Source organism: Heloderma suspectum, chromosome 1, assembly GCF_057233095.1.
Source record: "Heloderma suspectum isolate Gila_16-S chromosome 1, 16-S_ref, whole genome shotgun sequence".
Lineage (NCBI taxonomy): Eukaryota > Metazoa > Chordata > Lepidosauria > Squamata > Helodermatidae > Heloderma > Heloderma suspectum.
The window spans coordinates 229,933,404-229,954,798 of record NC_139458.1 but is presented as its reverse complement, the minus strand read 5'-3'; the positions used below and the strand labels follow the sequence as shown (position 1 = coordinate 229,954,798).

Sequence of the window (21,395 nt, the reverse complement as noted above, 5' to 3'; positions counted from 1 at the left end):
GACCCGCAATGTTGTTCAGTCCCATTGTTTTATTTGCAGTGCAGGTTGCGGGCTGAGCTGAAGCTGAGAAAGCAGCTAACAACTCTGCAGTAAACACCTCTCAGGCCGAAGCAAAGGTCAGTCAGCTTCAGTTTCCCTTCACACCGTTTCCCGGCTACAGCCTCGTGCTACATTTGTCCGGGTGCAAATGGCTAGCGCATTTAAATGTTAACAAACTCGTCAAAATTAACTGCTTCGTACAGAATCAAATCCGGCTTAGAAAGAGCAGGCGATTCCTCTGTTTGGCGATACTTTTTGGAGGCGGGGTGGGCACACTGGTGCCCAACCACAGCTACCCTAAAAACGTGACACTACACACCTACGCACGTGGACGCAGAGGGAAGCCCCGCTGAATTCGACCAAAACGGGAAAGCCACCAAATGGTTCAACGGGGAGCATTGCGCACGTCTAGACTTCAAGGTTCCCGTCTGTCTCTCCGATGTGCGCACTTCTGCGCAAGCGCAGTGCAGAAGGCGAACGTCCCCAAGAGCGGAGGGGCCGGGGAGGAAGGAGCTCGGTCATGGCAGCCTCCGTGCTTTGTAAACGGGCGGTGAGAGCAGCCGCGAGGCAGCTGTGGTGGTGCAACGGCGGCCAACGTGCAGGCCTGAGTGCCGTTACCAAGGTGAGGCTCTGGGGACTCAGTCTCCCCTCTCCGCGGGAGTAGGAGAGGGGAACGTCCTTCACCGCTTATCCGGTTCGCCAGCTGGTTTTGGAGCGCGGACGTCACTAGTGTGCGAATTGCTGGCGCGCGTTGGGGGAGGGGAGAAATAGGGCGGACCCCCCCCCCCCGCTCTGCTGTGCGCGCGCGAGGGAGACAGAGGAAGAGGAGTGGCGAGGCCCCCCGAAACTCCGCAGCTCTCTGCCGCTCTTTTTTCTTCTGCTAGCCCATGTCATTTTTTCCAGCTATCCCTTTTTGGTAGGGACAGTTGCACTTTTCCAAGTACCTGCCCCTTCTGCATTTCTCACCTTGCTTTGCCTTTTGGGCCAGCGCCTCTTGTTGAAGTTTCAGGCCTTTTCCTTGGGTCTTTCAAAGTTAAATTTTCGTGGAGGGGAAAGCTTCTTTTCTCTAGTTTCTGCTTTCCCTTTTATTCACCATAATTGTCCAGACAGTAAAAGATGCTGAATATGTTTGAGTCACAGCTATCCTGTAAGTATGAGTAGAGGTCCATTGTAAGATTAAACATTATCAAGATTGGTGTAACAATAGGGATGACACAGTTGGACACCTGTATCCCTGTTTATCTGTAAAATATTGAAGGACATGCCTTGTTTGTGACTGCAAACACATTCCAGGTGTGTTGGACTGCAACTCCCATCATCCCCCAACCAGTGTAGTCACGCTAGCTGGGGTGATGGGAGTTGTTACATTATTATTAACAGCATTTTATTAATATTTCAATAGAAGTGCTGTTAGTAATAACATTGTTATTATTATTATATAACATTATTATTAACAGCATTTTTACCCTGCTCTTCAGCAAAAAAACGCTCCTACAGCACCTTACACAGACATCTAGAGGATGCCGGGTTGGGGAAGGCCGCTGTACTGGGTAGGTTTTAAAATGATTTTCAAGATTTTCCCTCGGAGTCTTCCAAACATTTGAGAGATCTTGTAGGTGAATAAATTAAATGTCTCTGGAAGAGGCACAACCGCTTATGCACTTGCATGCACAACTTATATAATACTAAAGCGTACAGAGAACTTGATGTATATACATTATCTCATCAGTTCCTACAGCAGGAGTGAGCAACTATGGCTCTCCAGATATTTTGGCCCACAGTTCCCAGCAGCCTTAGCTGATCATGGGAGCTGTGGCATTCCAGATGTTTTGGCCTACATGTTGCCTACCCCTGCCCTATAGTAATAATCTATAACAATATTCAAGAGATAAGGCTTTTTCAGTGTAGACGGCATGGTAGCAGTTCCTCTTGTGGCTCACATGTCTGAAGGGAATAGCTTGCAAGCGTGAATGTACTGGATTCCTGGAATAGATGAGGGCTCTCTCCCATAATCCTATTGCCCAAACTAGGGCAGGTTTGCTCTGCAAAGGATAATTCTGGTTGTGAATGGGAGTAACAACAAAAGAGTGTTGAGGAATTTCTCACTGTTAGATTGCTGGCTCTTTGTTTCTGCTGCTGCTTCTGGAGAACTAGTAAAAGCTGAGTTTACTTTTTTTTGTTCAACAGTAATGGGGGACCTTACAGGCACTCGGTGTAAACGATAGTTAATAGAGCTGGAGTCACTTCTCGGGTTGAGAAGAGGATATTCCTAAAACATGGCAGTTGTGTTCCTCCAAGGTATTTTCTTCACAGTACCTCACAGTTCATAGACTTCTTCACTGCAAGGCCTGAGAGCCACTGTCAGCTCCCAGTCACCTGATTCTCTCTCTTTCTCTCTAGTTTTGCAGTAGCTGCTTACTCTCAATAGAGGCTTCTCTAGCTGTTCTTTATTGTTTGCTTTCGCAGTGGGCTAGCTGCTGTGATAGGAGCATCTTCCTGTGATAGGAGGATCTTCAGCAAAGGAGATCGTTACCTTGTCGTGGTGCTGGAGCTTGAGCACCTCAATGATGTCATGAGCTAAACCGTGAAGGGACACCCAAGACGGGAAGGTCATGGCAGAGAGGTCAGACTAAATACGATCCCTGGGGAAGGAAATGGCAACCCACCCCAGTATTCTTGCCAGGAAAACTAAATGGATCAGTACAACCAGAGATATGTCAGTATACCATCAGAAGATGGGACTCCCAGGTCAGAAGATGCTCAAAACGCTACTGGGGAGGAACAGAGGATAAGTTCAACTAGCCCCAGATGTGATGACGCAGCTAGCTCAAAGCCGAAAGGACGGCTAGCAGCCAATGGTGCTGGTGGTGAACGACAAATCCGATGTTCTAAAGATCAACACACCATAGGAACCTGGAATGTAAGATCTCTGAGCCATGGCAAATTGGATGTGGTTATTGGGGAGATGTCAAGATTAAATATAGACATTTTGGGTGTCATTGAACTGAAATGGACTGGAATGGGCCACTTCACATCTAATGACCACCAGATCTACTACTGTGGACAAGAGGACCACAGAAGAAATGGAGTAGCCTTCATAGTTAATAATAAAGTGGCTAAAGCAGTGCTTGGATACAATCCAAAAAGTGACAGAATGATCTCAATTCGAATTCAGGGTAAGCCATTTAACGTCACAGTGATCCAGATATACGCCCCAAACACAGATGCTGAAAAAGCAGAAGTAGTTCGGTTCTATGAGGATCTGCAACACCTACTGGATAGTACGCCAAAAAAAGATGTTATTTTCATTATAGGAGAATGGAATGCTAAGGTGGGTAGTCAAACGACACCTGGAATTACAGGCAAGCATGGTCTGAGAGAACAAAATGAAGCAGGACATAGGCTAATAGAATTTTGCCAAAACAACTCATTGTGCATAACAAACACTCTCTTCCAACAACCTAAGAGACAACTTTATACATGGACTTCACCAGACGGTCGACACCGAAATCAGATTGACTACATCCTTTGTAGCCAAAGGTGGCAGACATCTATGCAGTTGGTAAAAACAAGACCTGGAGCTGATTGTAGTTCAGATCATGAACTTCTTATTGCACAATTTAGAATCAGACTAAAGAGAATAGGGAAGACCCACAGATCAGTTAGACATGAGCTCACTAATATTCCTAATGAATATGCAGTGGAGGTGAAGAATAGATTTAAGGGACTAGATTTAGTAGATAGGGTCCCGGAAGAACTATGGACAGAAGTTCGCAACATTGTTCAGGAGGCGGCAACAAAACATGTCCCAAAGAAAAAGAAAACCAAGAAGGCAAGATGGCTGTCTGCTGAGACACTGGAAGCAGCCCAAGAAAGAAGGAAAGCAAAAGGCAACAGTGATAGCGGGAGATATGCCCAATTAAATGCAAAATTCCAGAGGTTAGCCAGAAGAGATAAGGAATTATTTTTAAACAAGCAATGTGCGGAAGTGGAAGAAGATAATAGAATAGGAAGGACAAGAGACCTCTACCTCCAATGTTTCTAATTTTCTGGAAAATTCCAGGCAAAAATGGGTATGATCAAAAACAAAGATGGCAAGGACCTAACAGAAGCAGAAGAGATCAAGAAAAGGTGGCAAGAACATACGGAAGATCTGTATAGGAAGGATAATAATATCGGGGATAGATTTGACGGAGTGGTCAGTGAGCTAGAGCCAGACATCCTGAAGAGTGAGGTTGAATGGGCCTTAAGAAGCATTGCTAATAACAAGGCAGCAGGAGATGATGGTATCCCAGCTGAACTTTTTAAAATCTTGCGAGATGATGCTGTCAAGGTGATGCATGCCATATGCCAGTAAATTTGGAAAACACAAGAATGGCCAACAGATTGGAAAAGATCAACTTATATCCCCATACCAAAAAAGGGAAGCACCAAAGAATGTTCAAACTATCGAACAGTGGCACTTATTTCACATGCCAGTAAGGTAATGCTCAAGATCTTGCAAGGTAGACTCCAGCAATTCATGGAACGAGAATTGCCAGATGTACAAGCTGGGTTCAGAAAAGGCAGAGGAACTAGAGACCAAATTGCCAATATCCGCTGGATAATGGAGAAAGCCAGGGAGTTTCAGAAAAACATCTATTTCTGTTTTATTGACGATTCTAAAGCCTTTGACTGTATGGATCATCACAAATTGTGGCAAGTTCTTGGTGGTATGGGGATACCAAGTCATCTTGTCTGCCTCCTGAGGAATCTGTATAACAACCAAGTAGCAAAGGTAAGAACAGACCACGGAACAATGGACTGGTTTAAGATTGGGAAAGGAGTACAGCAGGGCTGTATACTTTCACCCTACCTATTCAACCTGTACACAGAACACATCATGCGATGTGCTGGGCTTGATGAAGCCAAGGCTGGAGTTAAAATCACTGGAAGAAACGTTAACAATCTCCGATATGCAGATGATACCACTTGGATGGCTGAAAGCGAGGAGGAGCTGAGGAACCTCATGACAAAGGTGAAAGAAGAAAGTGCAAAAGCTGGGTTGCAGTTAACCTCAAAAAAAACAAGATTATGGCAACCAGCTTGATTGATCACTGGCAGATAGAGGGAGAAAACATGGAGGCAGTGACAGGCTTTGTCTTTCTAGGCGCAAAGATTACTGCAGACGCTGACTGCAGCCAGGAAATCAGAAGACGTTTACTTCTTGGGAGGAGAGCAATGACAAATCTTGATAAAATAGTGAAGAGCAGAGACATCACACTGACAACAAAGGTCCGCATAGTTAAAGCAATGGTATTCCCCGTAGTAACCTATGGCTGCGAGAGCTGGACCGTAAGGAAGGCTGAGCGAAGGAAGATAGATGCTTTTGAACTGTGGTGCTGGAGGAAAATTCTGAGAGTGCCTTGGACTGCCAGAAGATCAAACCAGTCCATACTCCAGGAAATAAAGCCAGACTGCTCACTTGAGGGAATGATATTAAAGGCAAAACTGAAGTACTTTGGCCACATCATGAGAAGACAGGATACCCTGGAGAAGATGCTGATGCTAGGGAAAGTGGAAGGCAAAAGGAAGAGGGGCCGACCAAGGGCAAGATGAATGGATGATATTCTGGAGGTGACGGACTCGACCTTGGGGGAGTTGGGGGTGGCGACGGCCGACAGGAAGCTCTGGCGTGGGCTGGTCCATGGAGTCACGAAGAGTCAGAAGCGACTGACCGAATAAACAACAAGCTATTGTGATATGGGCTACTGGAGGAGGCTTCAGGGAAAGGGAGTCAGGAGACCTGCTGCTCCTCAGCTGTAAGGTGGCTGGTGGAGGGGAGAGGAGAAGGTAGGAATAATCAGCCAATTCACTGTGGTGGGAAAGGAGTCCAAGAAGCAAAGAGCAAAGTGATTTATTAGCTGCAGTGGTGCACTCCACAGGTGCTGGAAGGAGATTGAATGTGTGGGTGAGAGAGAGGGAGAGGCCTAAGCGAGCCTGTGGAAATTTGCCTCCCCATTGACTGATGAGGTTTTGCTTGGACAACATGGAGGAGGATTGGGAGGAGAGGTGTGAAAAGGCCTGCAGCCAAGTCTGGTGCATAGCTTGACTAGCAGGGTGATGGTGGGGAGGAATGACCCCCATTAGTTTTACACATTCTAGATGCAGCTACTTTATATTTATTTGTACTACCTATAGGGTGCCCTATAAAAGATGTTCTCTGGGTGGTAATAATAATAATAAAAATCACGATTACAATAAAATATAATAAAATGCTGCAAATAAAATACAACTATAGAGTAAAAAAAGATTACTTTAAAAACAGACCAGAGGAACACAATTCTGTAGCATTAAACCAATTTTAAAAACCAGAGAAATAAAAATTGAGAGCTAAAACAGTTCTATATTACCACATAAATTAAACGGCCTGTGAAAATAAAAAGGTATTTGCTGATGCTAGCAAGTTCTTCACATTCTGTGCCATGTTAATAGCGTACAGTAAATGAAAGCACAGTCTCACCAGCTAGCCATCTCATAGATGTAATCCATATCACTTTGCCCTCTATGCCTTCCCACTTTCTGAGAGCTTATTCCTTGCTCGCCCATCTGCCCAGCCTGTGCTCTGCTACATATTTAGGGCGCAATCCTATCAGGATAGTTGGCCGCCTCCGAACTTGGAGGCTGCCGACTATCCAATCCAGGGCAGGTGGAGCGTGGAGGGGATCTTCTCCTCTGCACTCTGGCTGGCCTCCATTTGTGGCTAGACAGCTGATTTTGGCTGTCTACCTGGGGGCTTCGGAGTGGGCAGAGAGGCTGGATGACACATAGGAAACATTGTAACAACACTTATGCAATCTCCTCCCCTCCCCCGGGAATGCCCCCTTTTCACCTTCCCTGCACTGCAATTATGAGTGTGGATATGAGGAAGAACCGTGCTGCCTAGGAGGTGGGGGGGGGAATGGGGGGGGGACTGTGGTTTCTGGGAACCAAGCTTGGAGTCCTGGCTCTGAGCTTAGTTCCCAGAAACTGAAAAATCCTATGGCCGTCTGGACACTGTCTAGTGACAATCGGATTACTCACCCTGAGGACTTTTTGCCAATGTTTCAGGGCTTTTCTTGTCTGAACCTCCATTGTCTATATGGCATTAGACCCACCATCTTTTCTTTGCCCCCTTGTGTTTCTGAGGAATAGATGTATATCTATGAAGGTAATGCTGACAGGAAGAAAATTAATTCCATCTGCATCAGAAATGTGGTTCAAACATTTTTATCATGCCTCTCCACAGTTTAGGTTGTTTAAAGAAAAAAAACATGAGTATATATTACAAACAGAAAAAAAACCTAAGGCTGGCCATGCCTAATCAACAAATGAGCTAAGAAAGAATTCTTGGATACAGCTACATTTCTATCTTGCCCCCATCTCTAGGGTGGATAATGATTTTAAAATATCCAATGGAAAATATTCATGCAAAACAAAAATTACTAGACATGAGACCTAGCCATTAAAAGCTAGTCCATTAGACGAGAATCTGAGAATGTTCCTGATAAATCATTAGGTGAATGAATGGACATCTTTTCAGGGCAAGGGAGATTCAAAATTATGTGGTGGTCAGTGAGAGTGCCTTATTCATCTGTTTTAGACTGTCTTTCAAAGCCTCATGAACAGTGCTTTATGAAGCCTGGAATGAGTACTGCGTCTGAACACTCCTCCTTGTCCCATTGTCTGTCAGCTTCAGCATAAAGATCCTGCCTTGTATTAAGCTAGAGTTCCCCATTATGTCCAAACTGGGGAACTCTGAATTAATGTTGAATACCAAACCAGGAAAATAAGCCAGGACCACAGTTAGTAACTGTAATATGGTTTAAAGCTGATTTACAGTACAATCTTATACGTCTACTCAGAAATAAGTCCCATTGAACACAATGGGGCTTAGTCCTAGGTAAGCGTATGTAAGATTGCAACCTTGAAGATTTTCTGGCTTAGATCTAAATGCTGTGATTTAACTGACCAGTTTGTCATGACTCTGCTACTATGGGTTACCACAGAAGAACCCAAAGAGCAGTAGAAATACAGTCTATTCCAGTGGTTTGGGGTACTCTAAGCCATTGATACTCCTAATCATCATCCTGAAGAATTAAAAGAGGCGCAGAATATAATTCATTCCTAAAATAGGCTGTTGTGCACCCAGCACGTCAGTGATCGGCAGCTTGCGGCCCTTCACGTGTTTTGGCCTACAACTCCAGTCATTCCTCACTATTGGCTGTGTTGGCTAGATAGGCCAAATTGTAGGCCAAAACATCTGGAGGGCCACAGTTTGCCTACCCGTGCAAGACATTCTCAGGAGAATCCTGACTAATCCTAGACAAGCTGTTGAGGCACTTTATTCTGGATTGGAGCCAATGTGGGTCATCTGCTAATGGAAGTGCGAAACAGATTTCACCTCCCCTGCAGCCTCTCGCAGGCTCTGAAATCTGCTGAGGATAGGCTCACTGCCTGTTCTGGATGGCGTTGCATCCCCTCTGAAAGAACAGGTTCGTAGTCAGGGGTTGTTGTTGTTGTTGTTGTTCAGTCGTTCAGTCGTGTCCAACTGTTCGTGACCCCATGGACCATAGCATGCCAGGCCTTCCTGCCCTGCGCTCTCTCCCGGAGTGTGCACAAGTCCATATTCATTGCATCGGTGATGCTGTCTATCACTCTTGCTGGAGGCCCAAGTGGCCGTGGTGGCTCAGAGTGCGTTTTACCAGCTTCAGCTATGGCCTCTCCTGTACAGGGATAGCTTGGCCACAGTGGTACAGGTGCTAGTAACCTCAAGACAGGATTACTGCAATGTGCTCTGAGTGGGGCTGCACTTAAGACTGCTCTGGAAGCTTGACCTAGTGCAGAACATAGCAGCTTGCCTATTTTCAGGACCTGCCCCTTTTCAGCATGTAACTCCTTTACTGAGGGAACTGCACTGGCTGCCTATTTGCTATCAGGCCAGATTTAAGGTTTTGGTACTAATGTACAAAGCCCTAAATAACTTGGGACCAGGATACCTGAGAGAGTGCCTTAACAACTTGCCCTGCCACTGACGTCATCAGAGAGCATGTTCCTGGTGGTTCCACATGGACCCATGGCCCAACTGGAGTCCACCAGGAAAAGAGCCTTCAGTGTGGTGGCCCCTTTCCTATGGAACTCTCTGCTTATAGAGGTCATTCTTTTTATCATTTTATCTCTTGTGCACCACTCCAGAATCTGTTTAGATGTGGAGCGGTATACAAATGTTGTAAACAAATAAACTGTTGATAAACTTCAGGGTTAGCATGTTTTTCCTTATGCTCAGCCTAAAAATGTCTTTGGAATTTAAACCTTTTGGGTTTTCCTTCTGCCAAACAAGCATTTTAGTACTGTACCAGCTGTCCTCCCATCTGGCTTCCTTCTGAAAAATTTCTAGCATCTCAGCATCCTTTTAGGATTATGGTGCTGTGAAGTGAATATAGCACACTTGAAGTCTTACCTGTGCGAAGCTGACAAGATTGTTGCATCAAGTCTTGTAAACAAGGAAATAACTTAGGGCACAATCCTATGGCTGCTAGTCAGCGACTAGACGGCCATAGGATCGGTCAGTTCCCGGGAGTTTGGAGGCGGCCGCCTATCCCGATAGGATTGTGCCCTCCAAATACCATGGGTGTTTTGTGTCCTAGCTTTACATTTTTGACTCAGAGTTAGTTTCTTATCTGCTAATAACTCATTAATCTTCTGAACTGCTGCTGTCTAATTAGTAATGCCCCAGCTGTGTATTTTTTCACCCGATTCCTTTTTCCTATGCGTGACACTACATTTTCCCATTTTGCTATGCCATTTTCCCAGTTTGAGTGCATCCGGTTTTTTAGCTTGTCTCTTGGAATGTTTGTAGCCAGTGTGGTGTAGTACATAGGATAGGCTTGGACCAGGAAGATCCGGGGTAAAATCCTTCAGTCATGAAGCTGACAGGGCTAACCACCCTGTCCTCCTCTAATCTGCCTTAAGGTGCAATCCTGTGCATAGTTAGACCAAAAAAGGCATTGCTGGCTGGGGAATGCTGGACGTTTAGGACTTTTTCTGTTTAAACATGCATAGCGTTGTGCCTTCACAAGGGTAGTGTGAGGATAAAAATAGGCATAGGCCAATGTATACCACTCTGAGCTTCTAGGAGGAATGTCAGCATAGATATGTGATAAATGTCTACTGTCTTCTTCATCATCCATGATGAAGATACTGAACAGCATGGGGCTCTGCACTATCCTCCAAAAAGCCACTGAATTCATCTTTCCAATTTGTTACTGATTCAATTGTTAGTCTGTACGCAGCTTTATGCAATACCATATTACAATAGTTTCTTCTATTTGCTATCAATGATTCTTACACGGATGTTAGTAGAAATACATCCAGGTATATAATCTGAAATCCCCTTCTTTACTCCTTCAGTTGATTGATCAGTTTAGGAACTAGGTTGGTAAGATCTTACTTACATCATGCAACCTCTAACCTAAAGCAAACTTTCCCTGTTACAAAGAAAGGCCTTATATGCTTGACAGAAACTTAACAGCATCAGACTGAATTCAGGAGGTAATAGGTCTTTAATGTACAATGTAATATGAATATATGGCAAAATATATAAATATGTCATCTAATTTCCTCTTGATGTGTAGAGATACATTTTATTTGTTTTAAGACCACTTGTCTCCATATGTGCCTGCCTTGTTTACAAAGATTCAGTTTTTAGCAAGCCATTCTCCAGGTTCCCCTGCCATTTGAGTCTTGGCAGGTGGTTACAGGGGAGAAGGGTTTTCCAATGGTGATGCCCTGTTTATGGAATGTACCCCCAAGGATGCATGCCTGCCACCAACACTGATGTGATTTTGGCATCAAGGAAATGCTCTCCCCCACCCCCAGGCTTTTAAATCCAATTCCATCTCTTTTATTTCATTTGGTGTTTTTATGCTGCTCTTATGAATTTGGCTGTTTTTAGTATATGTGTATGTGTTATTGTATTTGAGATTGTATAAGCTGCCCTGGGAATTGAAGGCCAGGATAGAAATTTTCTAAAATTATAGAAGACTTGATGCCCTTTGTCCTCCTGAATCTGAGTTTAAAAAAAGAAGTTTTATTTGCATTCTTGGAGCCCAGGGTGGTACTACAATCTGGCCTATTGAGGGGGTGTCAATTCTTCCCCCCCCCAGCTGCTTCCTCTTTTTTTAAAATATATTTTTATTTTATCTTTATAAATGAAATAAACAATACCAAAAATAAGAACAACCTGATAAATACTACAATTTCCCAGCAATACAATATTCTGATGAGGATACCACAATAACGAAAAGAGAGGAGGAAAGGAAGTAAAGAAAAAGAAGATTCTTTCCCCTTCCCTCCCCCTCTCCCTCCCCTTTAAAGAATTAAGTTTAAACTCCAATACCCCCCGGCCTCTGATGCCATTCTGTTTTAAAAACTATCTATAACCTTAACAATCTTACAGTTTAATAAAGAACCCTACATTTCAATATGATATCAATCTTATATCAAAGAAACAGGTCTACAGTTCATTTCCAGTAGCCTATATTAATAATATTATAATAATTAAAAAGAAATATAGTGTTATATAATAATAAAACTTTAAATAAACCTTCAACCATCATTAATATATTTTATACTAGATATATAAGTGCATGTGCACAATATACCCTCAAACAATAAATTTAAATACACCATACCATATCTATTTTGAAATAAAAAATATAAAGAAAAACAAGAAAAAATGAAAGATGAAAGAGAATAAACGAATATATGTATAATCATTTATCTTCTGACCTAGCCTGGATCATGTAGACTAAACACAAACAGTTAACAAAGCTTGTTTAAAAATTCCAGTTCATGAGGATGTAACAGAAATCTCATGCATTTTAACGTTCAGTCATGCCTCTGCCATTTCATGATTTTGAAACTTCTTTATCTGACCTTCAGGCACTATACAAAGTGTTGTTGTTAAGTCGTGTCCGACGCTTTGTAACCCCATGGACCATAGCACGCCAGGCCTTCCTGTCCTCTGCTCTCTCCTGGAGTGTGCTCAAGTTCATATTCATTGCATCAGTGATGCTATCTAGCCATCTCATCCACTGCCATCCCCTTCTCCTTTTGCCTTCAATCTTTCCCAGCATCAGGGTCTTTTCCAGGGAGTTTTCTCTTCGCATTAGGTGGCCAAAATATTTGAGCTTCAGCATCTGTCCTTCCAATGAGCAGTCAGGGTTGATTTCCTTTAGGATGGACTGATTTGACCTTCTTGCAGTCCAGGGGACTTGTAAGAGCCTTCTCCAGCACCACAGTTTGAAGGCATCAATTCTTCGGCGCTCAGCCTTCCTTACAGTCCAGCTCTCACAGCCATACCTTACTACTGGGAAAACTATAGCTTTGATTATATGGACATTTGTCGGCAAGGTGATGTCTCTGCTTCTTACTATGCTGTCTAGGTTTGCCATAGCTTTCCTCCCAAGGAGCAAGCGTCTTTTAATTTCATGGCTACAGGCACCGTCTGCGGTGATCTTGGAGCCCAAGAAAATAAAATCTGTCACTGCTTCCATTTCTTCCCCTTCTATATGCCAGGAAGTGATGGGGCCAGATGCCATGATCTTAGTTTTTTTAATGTTGAGTTTCAAACCAGCTTTTGCACTCTCCTCTTTCACCCTCAACAAGAGGTTCCTTAGATCCTCTTTGCTTTCTGCCATTAGGGTGGTATCATCTGTGTATTTGAGGTTGTTGATAATTCTCCCGGCAATCTTAATTCCGACCTGTGATTCATCCAACCCGGCGTTTCTCATGATGTACTCTGCATATAAATTAAATAAGCAGGGCGACAATGTACAGCCTTGTTGTACTCCTTTCCCAATTTTGAACCAATCGGTTGTTCCATGTCTGGTTCTTACTGTTGCTTCTTGACCCTCGTACAGGTTTCTTAGGAGACAGGTAAGGTGGTCTGGTACTCCCATCTCTTTAAGAATTTGCCAGAGTTTGTTGTGATCCACACAATCAAAGGCTTTAGCGTAGTCAATGAAGCAGAAATAGAGGTTTTTCTGGAATTCTCTTGCTTTCTCCATGATCCAGCGAATGTCGGCGATTTGATCTCTAGTTCCTCTGCCTCTTCGAAACCCAGCTTGTGCTTCCGGTAGTTCTCGGTTCACATACTGCTGAAGCCTAGCTTGTAGGATTTTGAGCATCACCTTGCTGGCATGTGAAATGAGCGCAATTGTACAGTAGTTTGAACACTCTTTGGCGTTGCCCTTCTTTGGAACTGGAAGGTAAACTGACCTTTTCCAGTCTTGTGGCCACTGTTGAGTGTTCCAAATTTGTTGGCATATTGAGTGCAGCACTTTAACAGCATCATCTTTTAAGATTTTAAATAGCTCAGCTGGAATACTGTCATCTCTGCTAGCTTTGATGTTAGTAATGCTTCCTAAGGCCCACTTGACTTCACTCTCTAGGATGTCCGGTTTAAGTTCAATGACCACACTATCATGGCTATCAGAGACATTCAGATCTTTCCTGTATAGTTCTTCTGTGTCTTCTTTCCACCTCTTCTTAATCTCATCTGCTTCTGTTATGTCCCTGCCCTCTTTGTCCTTTATCATGCCCATCTTTGCACAAAACGTTCCCTTGAGATCTCTGATTTTCTTGAAGAGATCTCTAGTGTTTCCCATTCTATTGTTTTCCTCGATTTCTTTGCACTGTTCATTTAAGAAGGCCTTCTTGTCTCTCCCTGCTATTCTCTGGAACTCTGCATTCAGTTGGGTATATCTTCCCCTTTCTCTTTTGCTTTTCGCATCCCTTCTTTCCTCAGCCATTTGTAAAGCCTCATCAGACAGCCACTTGGCTTTCTTGCATTTCTTTTTCTTTGGCATGGATTGAGTTGCTGCCTCCTGAACGATGTTACAGACCTCCTTCCATAGTTCCTCAGGCACTCTGTCTATCAGGTCTAATCCTTGAAATCTATTCCTCACCTCCACTGAATATTCATAAGGGATATGATTTAGGTCATACCTGCATGGTTTAGTGGTTTTCCCTACGTTCTTCAATTGAAGCCGAAATTTTGCAAGGAGCATCTCATGATCTGAGCCACAGTCAGCTCCAGGTCTTGTTTTTACTGACTATATAGAGCTTCTCCATCTTTGGCTGCAAAGTACATAATCAATCTGATTTCGATATTGACCATCTGGTGATGTCCATGTGTAGAGTCGCCCCATGTGTAGAGTCGCTGTTGGAAAAGCGTGTTTGCTATGATCAGCGTATTCTCTTGGCAAAACTCTCATTAGCCTTTGTCCTGCTTCATTTTGTACACCAAGGCCATGCCTGCCTGTTATCCTGGTTATTTCTTGACCTTCTGCTTTAGCATTCCAATCCCCTATGATGAAGAGGACATCTTTTTTTGGTGTTAGTTCTAGAAGGTGTTGTAGGTCTTCATAGAACCGATCAACCTCAGCTTCTTCGGCCTCAGTGGTTGGGGCATAGACTTGAATTACTGTTATGTTGAATGATTTGCCTTGGATTCGTACTGAGATCATTCTGTCGTTTTTGAGATTGTACCCCGGTACTGCTTTTCCCACCCTTTTATTGATTATGAGTGCTACTCCATTTCTTCTAAGGGATTCTTGCCCACAGTAGTAGATATAATGGTCACCTGAATTAAATTTGCCCATGCTTGTCCATTTTAGTTCACTGATTCCCAAGATGTCGATGTCCAGTCTTGCCATCTCATGTTTGACCACCTCCAGCTTACCTTGATTCAATGATCTGACATTCCAGGTTCCTAAACAATATTGTTCTTTACAGCATCGGATTTTCTTTTCACCACCAGACACACCCACAGCTGAGTGTCCTTTCAGCTTTGACCCAGCCGCTTCACTCTTTCTGGCCCTACCTGGAAGTTCCCTCTGCTCTTCCCCAGTAGTATATTGGACACCTTCCGACCTGAGGGGCTCATCTTCCGGCGTCATCTCTTTTAGCCTTGTGATACGTTCCATGGGGTTTTCTTGGCAAGAATACTGGAGTGGGTTGCCATTTCCTTCCCCAGTGGACCACATTTTGTCAGAACTCTCTGCCATGACCTGTCCGTCTTGGGTGGCTCTGCACGGCATAGCTTATGGCTTCACTGAGTTACGCAAGCCCCTTCGCCACAACAAGGCAGTGATCCATGAAGGGGAATACAAAGTGTAGCAGGACATTTTAAGTAATATTGTAAGTTAATTTGTTTTGCCATATTTTTCACTTTGATAAATTGCCTTCTTCTATTCGCCACCTCTTCGATGTAATCTGGAAATAATAACTTTATCTTGTTTCCAGGAAAGGCTTCCACCCTCTCTTGCCAAATGCAGGATATAATTCTTTCTGGAGACTTCTGCAAATTGGACTATGATTGTATAGTCAGTCCCTTTAGCATATGGCACACAAAATGCCTGCTCAGTATCAAGTAAATAATCAGATGGGATAGGGAGTATCTCATACAAAAGTTTATCCACAAAAATAGGCAATTTTACATAATAAGATAGATTTTTAATCCCAATAATACATACATTGGATCTGCACGTGAAGGCCTCCAGTTGAGAAGTTCTGCCAGTGGTATTTTTAAAACAAATTTGTGTCATAGTTTCATTCCCTGCCACTCGGTCTTCTAGCTCATTCATTTTCATCTCCATTTTTTGCCGTGACGCATTAATTAGATCCACAGCTCCTTGCAAGGCGGTGATGGAATTTTGGATTGAATCCAACCTTTTGGCTTGCTCTGTAAATTGCGAGGATAAAGTCTTTATCAGAGTAAATAATTCCCCTATATCTTCTGTTTTTGAAACTTTTGACACAGGAGGTACGGGGGGAACTGGCAGTGATGCCAGCCCCTTTCTTCTCCTCGGTGTAGTCATGTTTCTCTCAAACAGACCTTGCAGGTCCTCAGATGTTCTCAAATATTGTTAATATTTCTTAAATCATACCTCAGGAGTTGTTGATATTGCATCTTTGCAATGTTTTTGTCAACCAGTGTCTGATTAAAACCCAATTACTTGTTCTTCAAGGTGTGATTAGTGCTTAAATGTTTAGACTTTCTCACTCTTAGTGCAGCCTTTCCCAACTTGGTACCCTCCAGATATGTTGGACTATAACACCCATCATCCCCACTCAGCATGCCCAAAATCCAACACATCTGGAGGGCACCAGGTTGAGCGAGGCTGACTTAGTGGGATTGCCAGATAAACAAGCATAGGATTGGTTTAAACCAGGAGTGGGCAATGTGTGGCCCTTCATAAATTGTTGGACTGCAACCCCAATCGGCTCTACATAGGATAGACAATGGTGAGAAATCATTGGAGTTGTAGTCCAACAATATCTGGAGGGCCACACTTTGCCTCCTTCTAGTTTAAACTCACCCTGAGTCAGCGTCGCCTAAATAGGTTCAGATTACAGAGGTAAGCTGTTCCATAGAGAAATGTATATGTGGCACAAGTAGAAGCCCAGAACTAAAAAACAAACAAACGTATAGTAGGAATGGTGCCAGTAACAGCTGATGGACTGATTAGGTTTAAGCCTGAAACCTGACCCATGCTTAGAAGACCTTTTAAGCACTCGTTAGTTTGCATATCGTATGCTGGGTAAACTTCAGTGGTTATGGAGGCTTCTGTGTTGGAAGCTTTATCTTATTTGGGGACAGAGCTGTTGCTTGATTGATTGTAGCCTTCCATTTCAGGGGGTAGGGCTTTTGCTGTTTAGCTCACACTTGTGTATAATGCTCACATGTTTTGGTTTCAGTTGGTAAGTATATAATTTTTATCAATTTTTTATTGTGAATTTTAACTAAACTAAACAACAAAACAAACAAAAAACATTAAAAACCAAACCAAACCAAATAAAAAAATATAACAACATATTCTAAAATCCTCAGTTTCAAATATTACAATATTCAAGAAGAAAAAAAGAGGGGGAGGGAAAGGTTACACATAAACTTCAGTAAAAGCAGACCAGATATCCAAATAAAAGTCCATTTGCAAATGACGCCCATATACCACCCTTTCAAATGTTGCTAGTGTTGTCAAGTCTTCAATCCATTGTATTATAGGAGGTGAGCTTTTATCTTTCTAGTGTTATAACATCAGTCTTTTAGCAACAACGAGGGCATGAAAGATCCATTTACGCTGACCATGTGTGACATTCCAAAAAACAGGTAAATAATTTAAGAGAACATTTACATCAGTAAATATAAAAGAGCTTTCCAATCCAAAATGTATCCATATAATGACTTCCTCCCAAAAGGAGGCAACTACTGGACATTTCCAAAACATATGAATAAGAGAAGCATTGACTATATTACACCTCCCAACAATTGGACGAATTTGACAAGCCTTTCTTAAAAAGACATTGTGGCATCCAATAGACCGGAAGCAAAAGTTTTTGCTGAATAAGACGTAACCGAAGATCCACAGAGATATCCAATATAGATGCTGAAATGGCGGTCCATTGATTAAACAATATAGGACATTTCAATTCCCTATTCCATTCCTGCTGCAAACCACATGTATCATATTTGTTCATTGATAATAAGTATTTATGAACATGAATCGTAGGTCGATATATCTGGTCAGCTTCATCAAGTACTTCCAGTAACGAAGGAGACTCCAAAGCAGTAAAAGCAACAGGACCGAATCTAGATACTAACAAATTGTTTCAATTGCAAATACTGCCATTCCACTGTAGCAGGCAAACCACATTTATTTCGTAAAGTTTTAAATAGCAAAAACTCATCATCAGCACCCACTAATTGATCTTTTTATCTGTCCAAGTCTGTCATAAAAACATTTTCTTTCCAATTTTTAAATCTGGATTTCCCCACAAAGTCAATTGGGCTTGGGAAAATGGATCAATGTGTAATTAGCATGACATTATACGCCACACATCTCTGACTGCAATAATTGTGGGAGGAGCTCTGTCTACCTTAAAGTACCAAGAACCTAATGCCATCCATTTAAGGAGAGGTTCCAGACAAGAAGATTCCAACGCTGACCAAGGTGGAAAATCAAATCTGAGTGGAAAAGACCAAAAATTTGGTACATGTCAGCAAATAAGCTCGATGATATGTAGTTAGATCTGGAAAAACGAACCCGCCTTCATTAATTGGAAGTTGCATTCTTTTCAAAGATATTCTTGGTGGAAAGGAACCCCAAAAGAATTTACAAAACAAAGCATTAAGTTTTTGAAAATATTTGCCAGGTATAAGTATAGGGATCCCACATATAACATAATTTCAGGTATAGTATTCATCTTAAGTGTATTAACCTTACCCCATAGACTCAAGTTTAAAGATGCCCATCTATATCTCACAAAATATAATTCATTAATCAACTTATTTAAATTTAACCTAATCATTTGAGATATATCTCTAGGGATAATTATTCCCAAGTAAGTAACAGACTCTGGGCACCATCGGAATTTCCAGTTGGCTAATAGACTAGTGTATCTCCAATCGGTATTATTTCCAACTGTGACCAATTAATTGAATAGCCAGACAAATCACTGAAAGCATTAATTTACCAAAAAGTATTAATTGCATCAAAGCTGGAACCGACAACTGGAGTTTTGAGATAAACAAGATATCATCAGCGTAAAGGCTAATTTTAAATTCTAAACCAAAATGGACAAATCCATGAATACTACTATTTTGTCTAATAGCACATGCCAGGGGTTCCAAACATAAGTTGGCTATTAATGGGGAAAGTGGGCAACCTTGTCTGGCGCCCTGCCCAAGTAAACAAAAAAAGCTGAAAAACGGTTAGTCATTACTCTTGCTCTTGGAGCTGAGTATAAGGGTATAACTCATACATTTCAAAAATTCTATAGGAAAACCAAAAATAGTGTGGTAAAAATAAATTTCCAATGAATTTTGTCAAAGGCCTTTATGGTAAGTATGTAATATTGCTAGTATACGATACATCTTATTGCTTATATGATGAAAAGATGTATTAAATTAAAAGTTGTGTTCCAATTTTCCTAGGTTCTCAGTGGAAGTCCAGGTTTGTTTAAGAGCTGTGTGTTTCAAGTACAGCAGCGAAGGAACTTGTCATTACATGAATACCTCAGCATGGGACTACTGAAAGAAGCTGGAATTTCTGTTCCATATGGATTGGTTGCAAAGACACCAGAGGAAGCTTACAAAATTGCGAAAGAAATAGGTATAAAATTGAATAATATATGCAGTAAATGTATCCTCTCTAATGTTAAAGAGGGTCTCCTTTGGGTGGAGAAACAAATGCGGCTTATACTTTAAAATTCTGGATGTTTTGCTCAGTGCCTCAGATCTTACGGTTTCACAGCTGTGTAATGAAAGTGCCATTGAGAGAGTTATCAACTAAAGACTTCAAATATACACTTCAATTTTCTTTTTCGTAGTACGTTACTGACACTTAAAAATGTCTGCAACTAGCATTGCTTATTTACACCCATGTTCTGTGCTGCATTGCATGGATCTTGGAAGTGATGAAAGAACATCTTGTCTTCTTGCTCTGGGCTATTTTTTGTCCTAGATTCAGGCAGAGGACTGTAAGGGTGTGATCCTATGCATGTTTAGACAGAAAAAAACAGTGCTGGCTGGGGAATGCTGGGAGTTCTGGGACTTTTTTCTGTCTAAACATGCATAGGATTGTGCCCAAAGAGGCCTTTTTGGGGACACTTCATCCTTAGAACCACCATAGTAGATTTATCCACTAAATCTGGTACAGTGGTCCCCTCTTGCAGGAGGGGAGGTTAATAAGAGACAGCAGTTTTTCCAACTTTAGAAGTTAAGCTACCATTCCACATTACAAATACCCAGCTTCAATTGCATGATAACTCCAGGTGTCTATTGCAGTGAGCAGATAAATCCAGGACTTAGGTCCACCACTCCTCCAGTTACAGCTATCCAGCCGCAGCATAGGATACCATACCCATATTCCCTAAATAAAGTGTCTGTTAACAGCATGGCCCTTAACAGTTGTAATTGCCCAGCGTTTTGGAGCTTGAATAAACATGGAAAAACCTTAACACATCATGTTAAACGGAAAGGTTTTTTATTAATTGGATTTGATTATATTTCGACAGGGCTATGATTAAAATATCTGATCAGGCAAACTTGACATTGAGAATGAGAAACTTAATGGAAAAGGAAAGGAAGAAATATAATGGGTATGAAATCAGGGCCAACAGACATTACATTTTTACTTTAGAGCAGGTGCATGGATCTAAGGGTTAAATCCAACATAAATCCTTGTTAGAGTAGACTCACTGAAATGGATGGGATAAATAGACCCACTGAAATGGATGCGACCCCCTCCCGCACTGCGGCACAAAGGGGGATCTTGCAGGTAAGTGTGTGCTTAAGACTGTTATCCTTTCTCCCACCCCACGGGGGTGGGTGGGAGAAAGGGTTTTAAACACCCACTTACCTGCAGGTTCCCCCTTCGTGCCGGGGTTGGGGAGCACCTCAGGGGGTCCCATACTTGGGCATCCCCCACCCCTCCTGCCCCCCTCCTCCAACCAATAAAAATACGGGTTGTTTATAATATTTTTATTATATTGTTTCCCGCCTCCTAGCTGAGCAGAGCAGAGGAAGCTGCTCCAGCTGGTCTAGGGACTATAGAAGCAAGCAAGCTCCCAGAGAATGAGCGATCAGAGTGAGTGAACAGGGAGAGCAAACAGGAGTTGGCCAGGGGGGTTGCACTGGAAGAGGAGACAAAAGAGGCAGAGGAGACAAAGACAAAGAGTGGGACTCTGTTTTTAACTTCCACTGAGTAGAGGACCAAGCACAGGCTACTCTAGAACAATCAGAAAACTAGACACAAAAAGGGAAAAGAGACTATGGAAGGACACGACTCTCCAGTGGTGGTGACCTGCAAGGTGTGTGCAGTGTTTATTTTCTTGCCTGAGATCAACATGGCCTACACCTGCAACAAGTGCAAGTTCACTACACTGTTGGAAGAAAAGGTAAGAGGACTTGAGCGGTGAGTGTCGATGCTCCATGGAATAAGAGAACACGAAGAGTTCTTGGATGGAACGGTGGAACTGCAGCAGCAAAGTGAAGAACAGAAGCTTGAAGAGCAACAGCAAGCTGAGGCAGAAGAGGGAAATGCTGAGGTGAGGAAAAATGAGGTAGAGGATACTCCTTGGAAAAGAGTGACAGGAGCAGAGGAACTAGAAGCCGCTCTGCACCAGTGGAAGCAGTGGAACTATGGAACTGTTTTCAGGTACTTGAGGATGAGACTGAAGGACAGCCTGCAGAGGAAGAATTACAGGGGACCCTGCATGAGAGCGAGCAAGAGGCTGAAGGTCAGTCAAGCAGAGGCAATGAAACCAAGGCC

The 21,395-nt window shown here is 42.7% G+C and overlaps 1 protein-coding gene across 3 annotated transcripts in view; it reads left to right on the top strand.

Annotated features, from left to right (window-relative positions):
* Nucleotides 1–420: 420 nt before the first annotated feature.
* SUCLA2 (succinate-CoA ligase ADP-forming subunit beta) overlaps nucleotides 421–21,395 on the top strand; it is a 69,147-nt gene continuing 48,172 nt past the window's right edge. The window contains exons 1-2 of one of the 3 annotated variants that reach the window (XM_084821146.1): nucleotides 421–661; nucleotides 19,058–19,235. In XM_084821146.1, coding sequence (XP_084677272.1) covers nucleotides 479–661; nucleotides 19,058–19,235 — 361 coding nt within the window. In that variant the 5' untranslated portion in view covers nucleotides 421–478. Of the gene's footprint in view, nucleotides 662–737; nucleotides 1,187–19,057; nucleotides 19,236–21,395 lie in introns of those variants that run through there. The other 2 variants (XM_084821137.1, XM_084821154.1) reach the window with 2 other exon arrangements.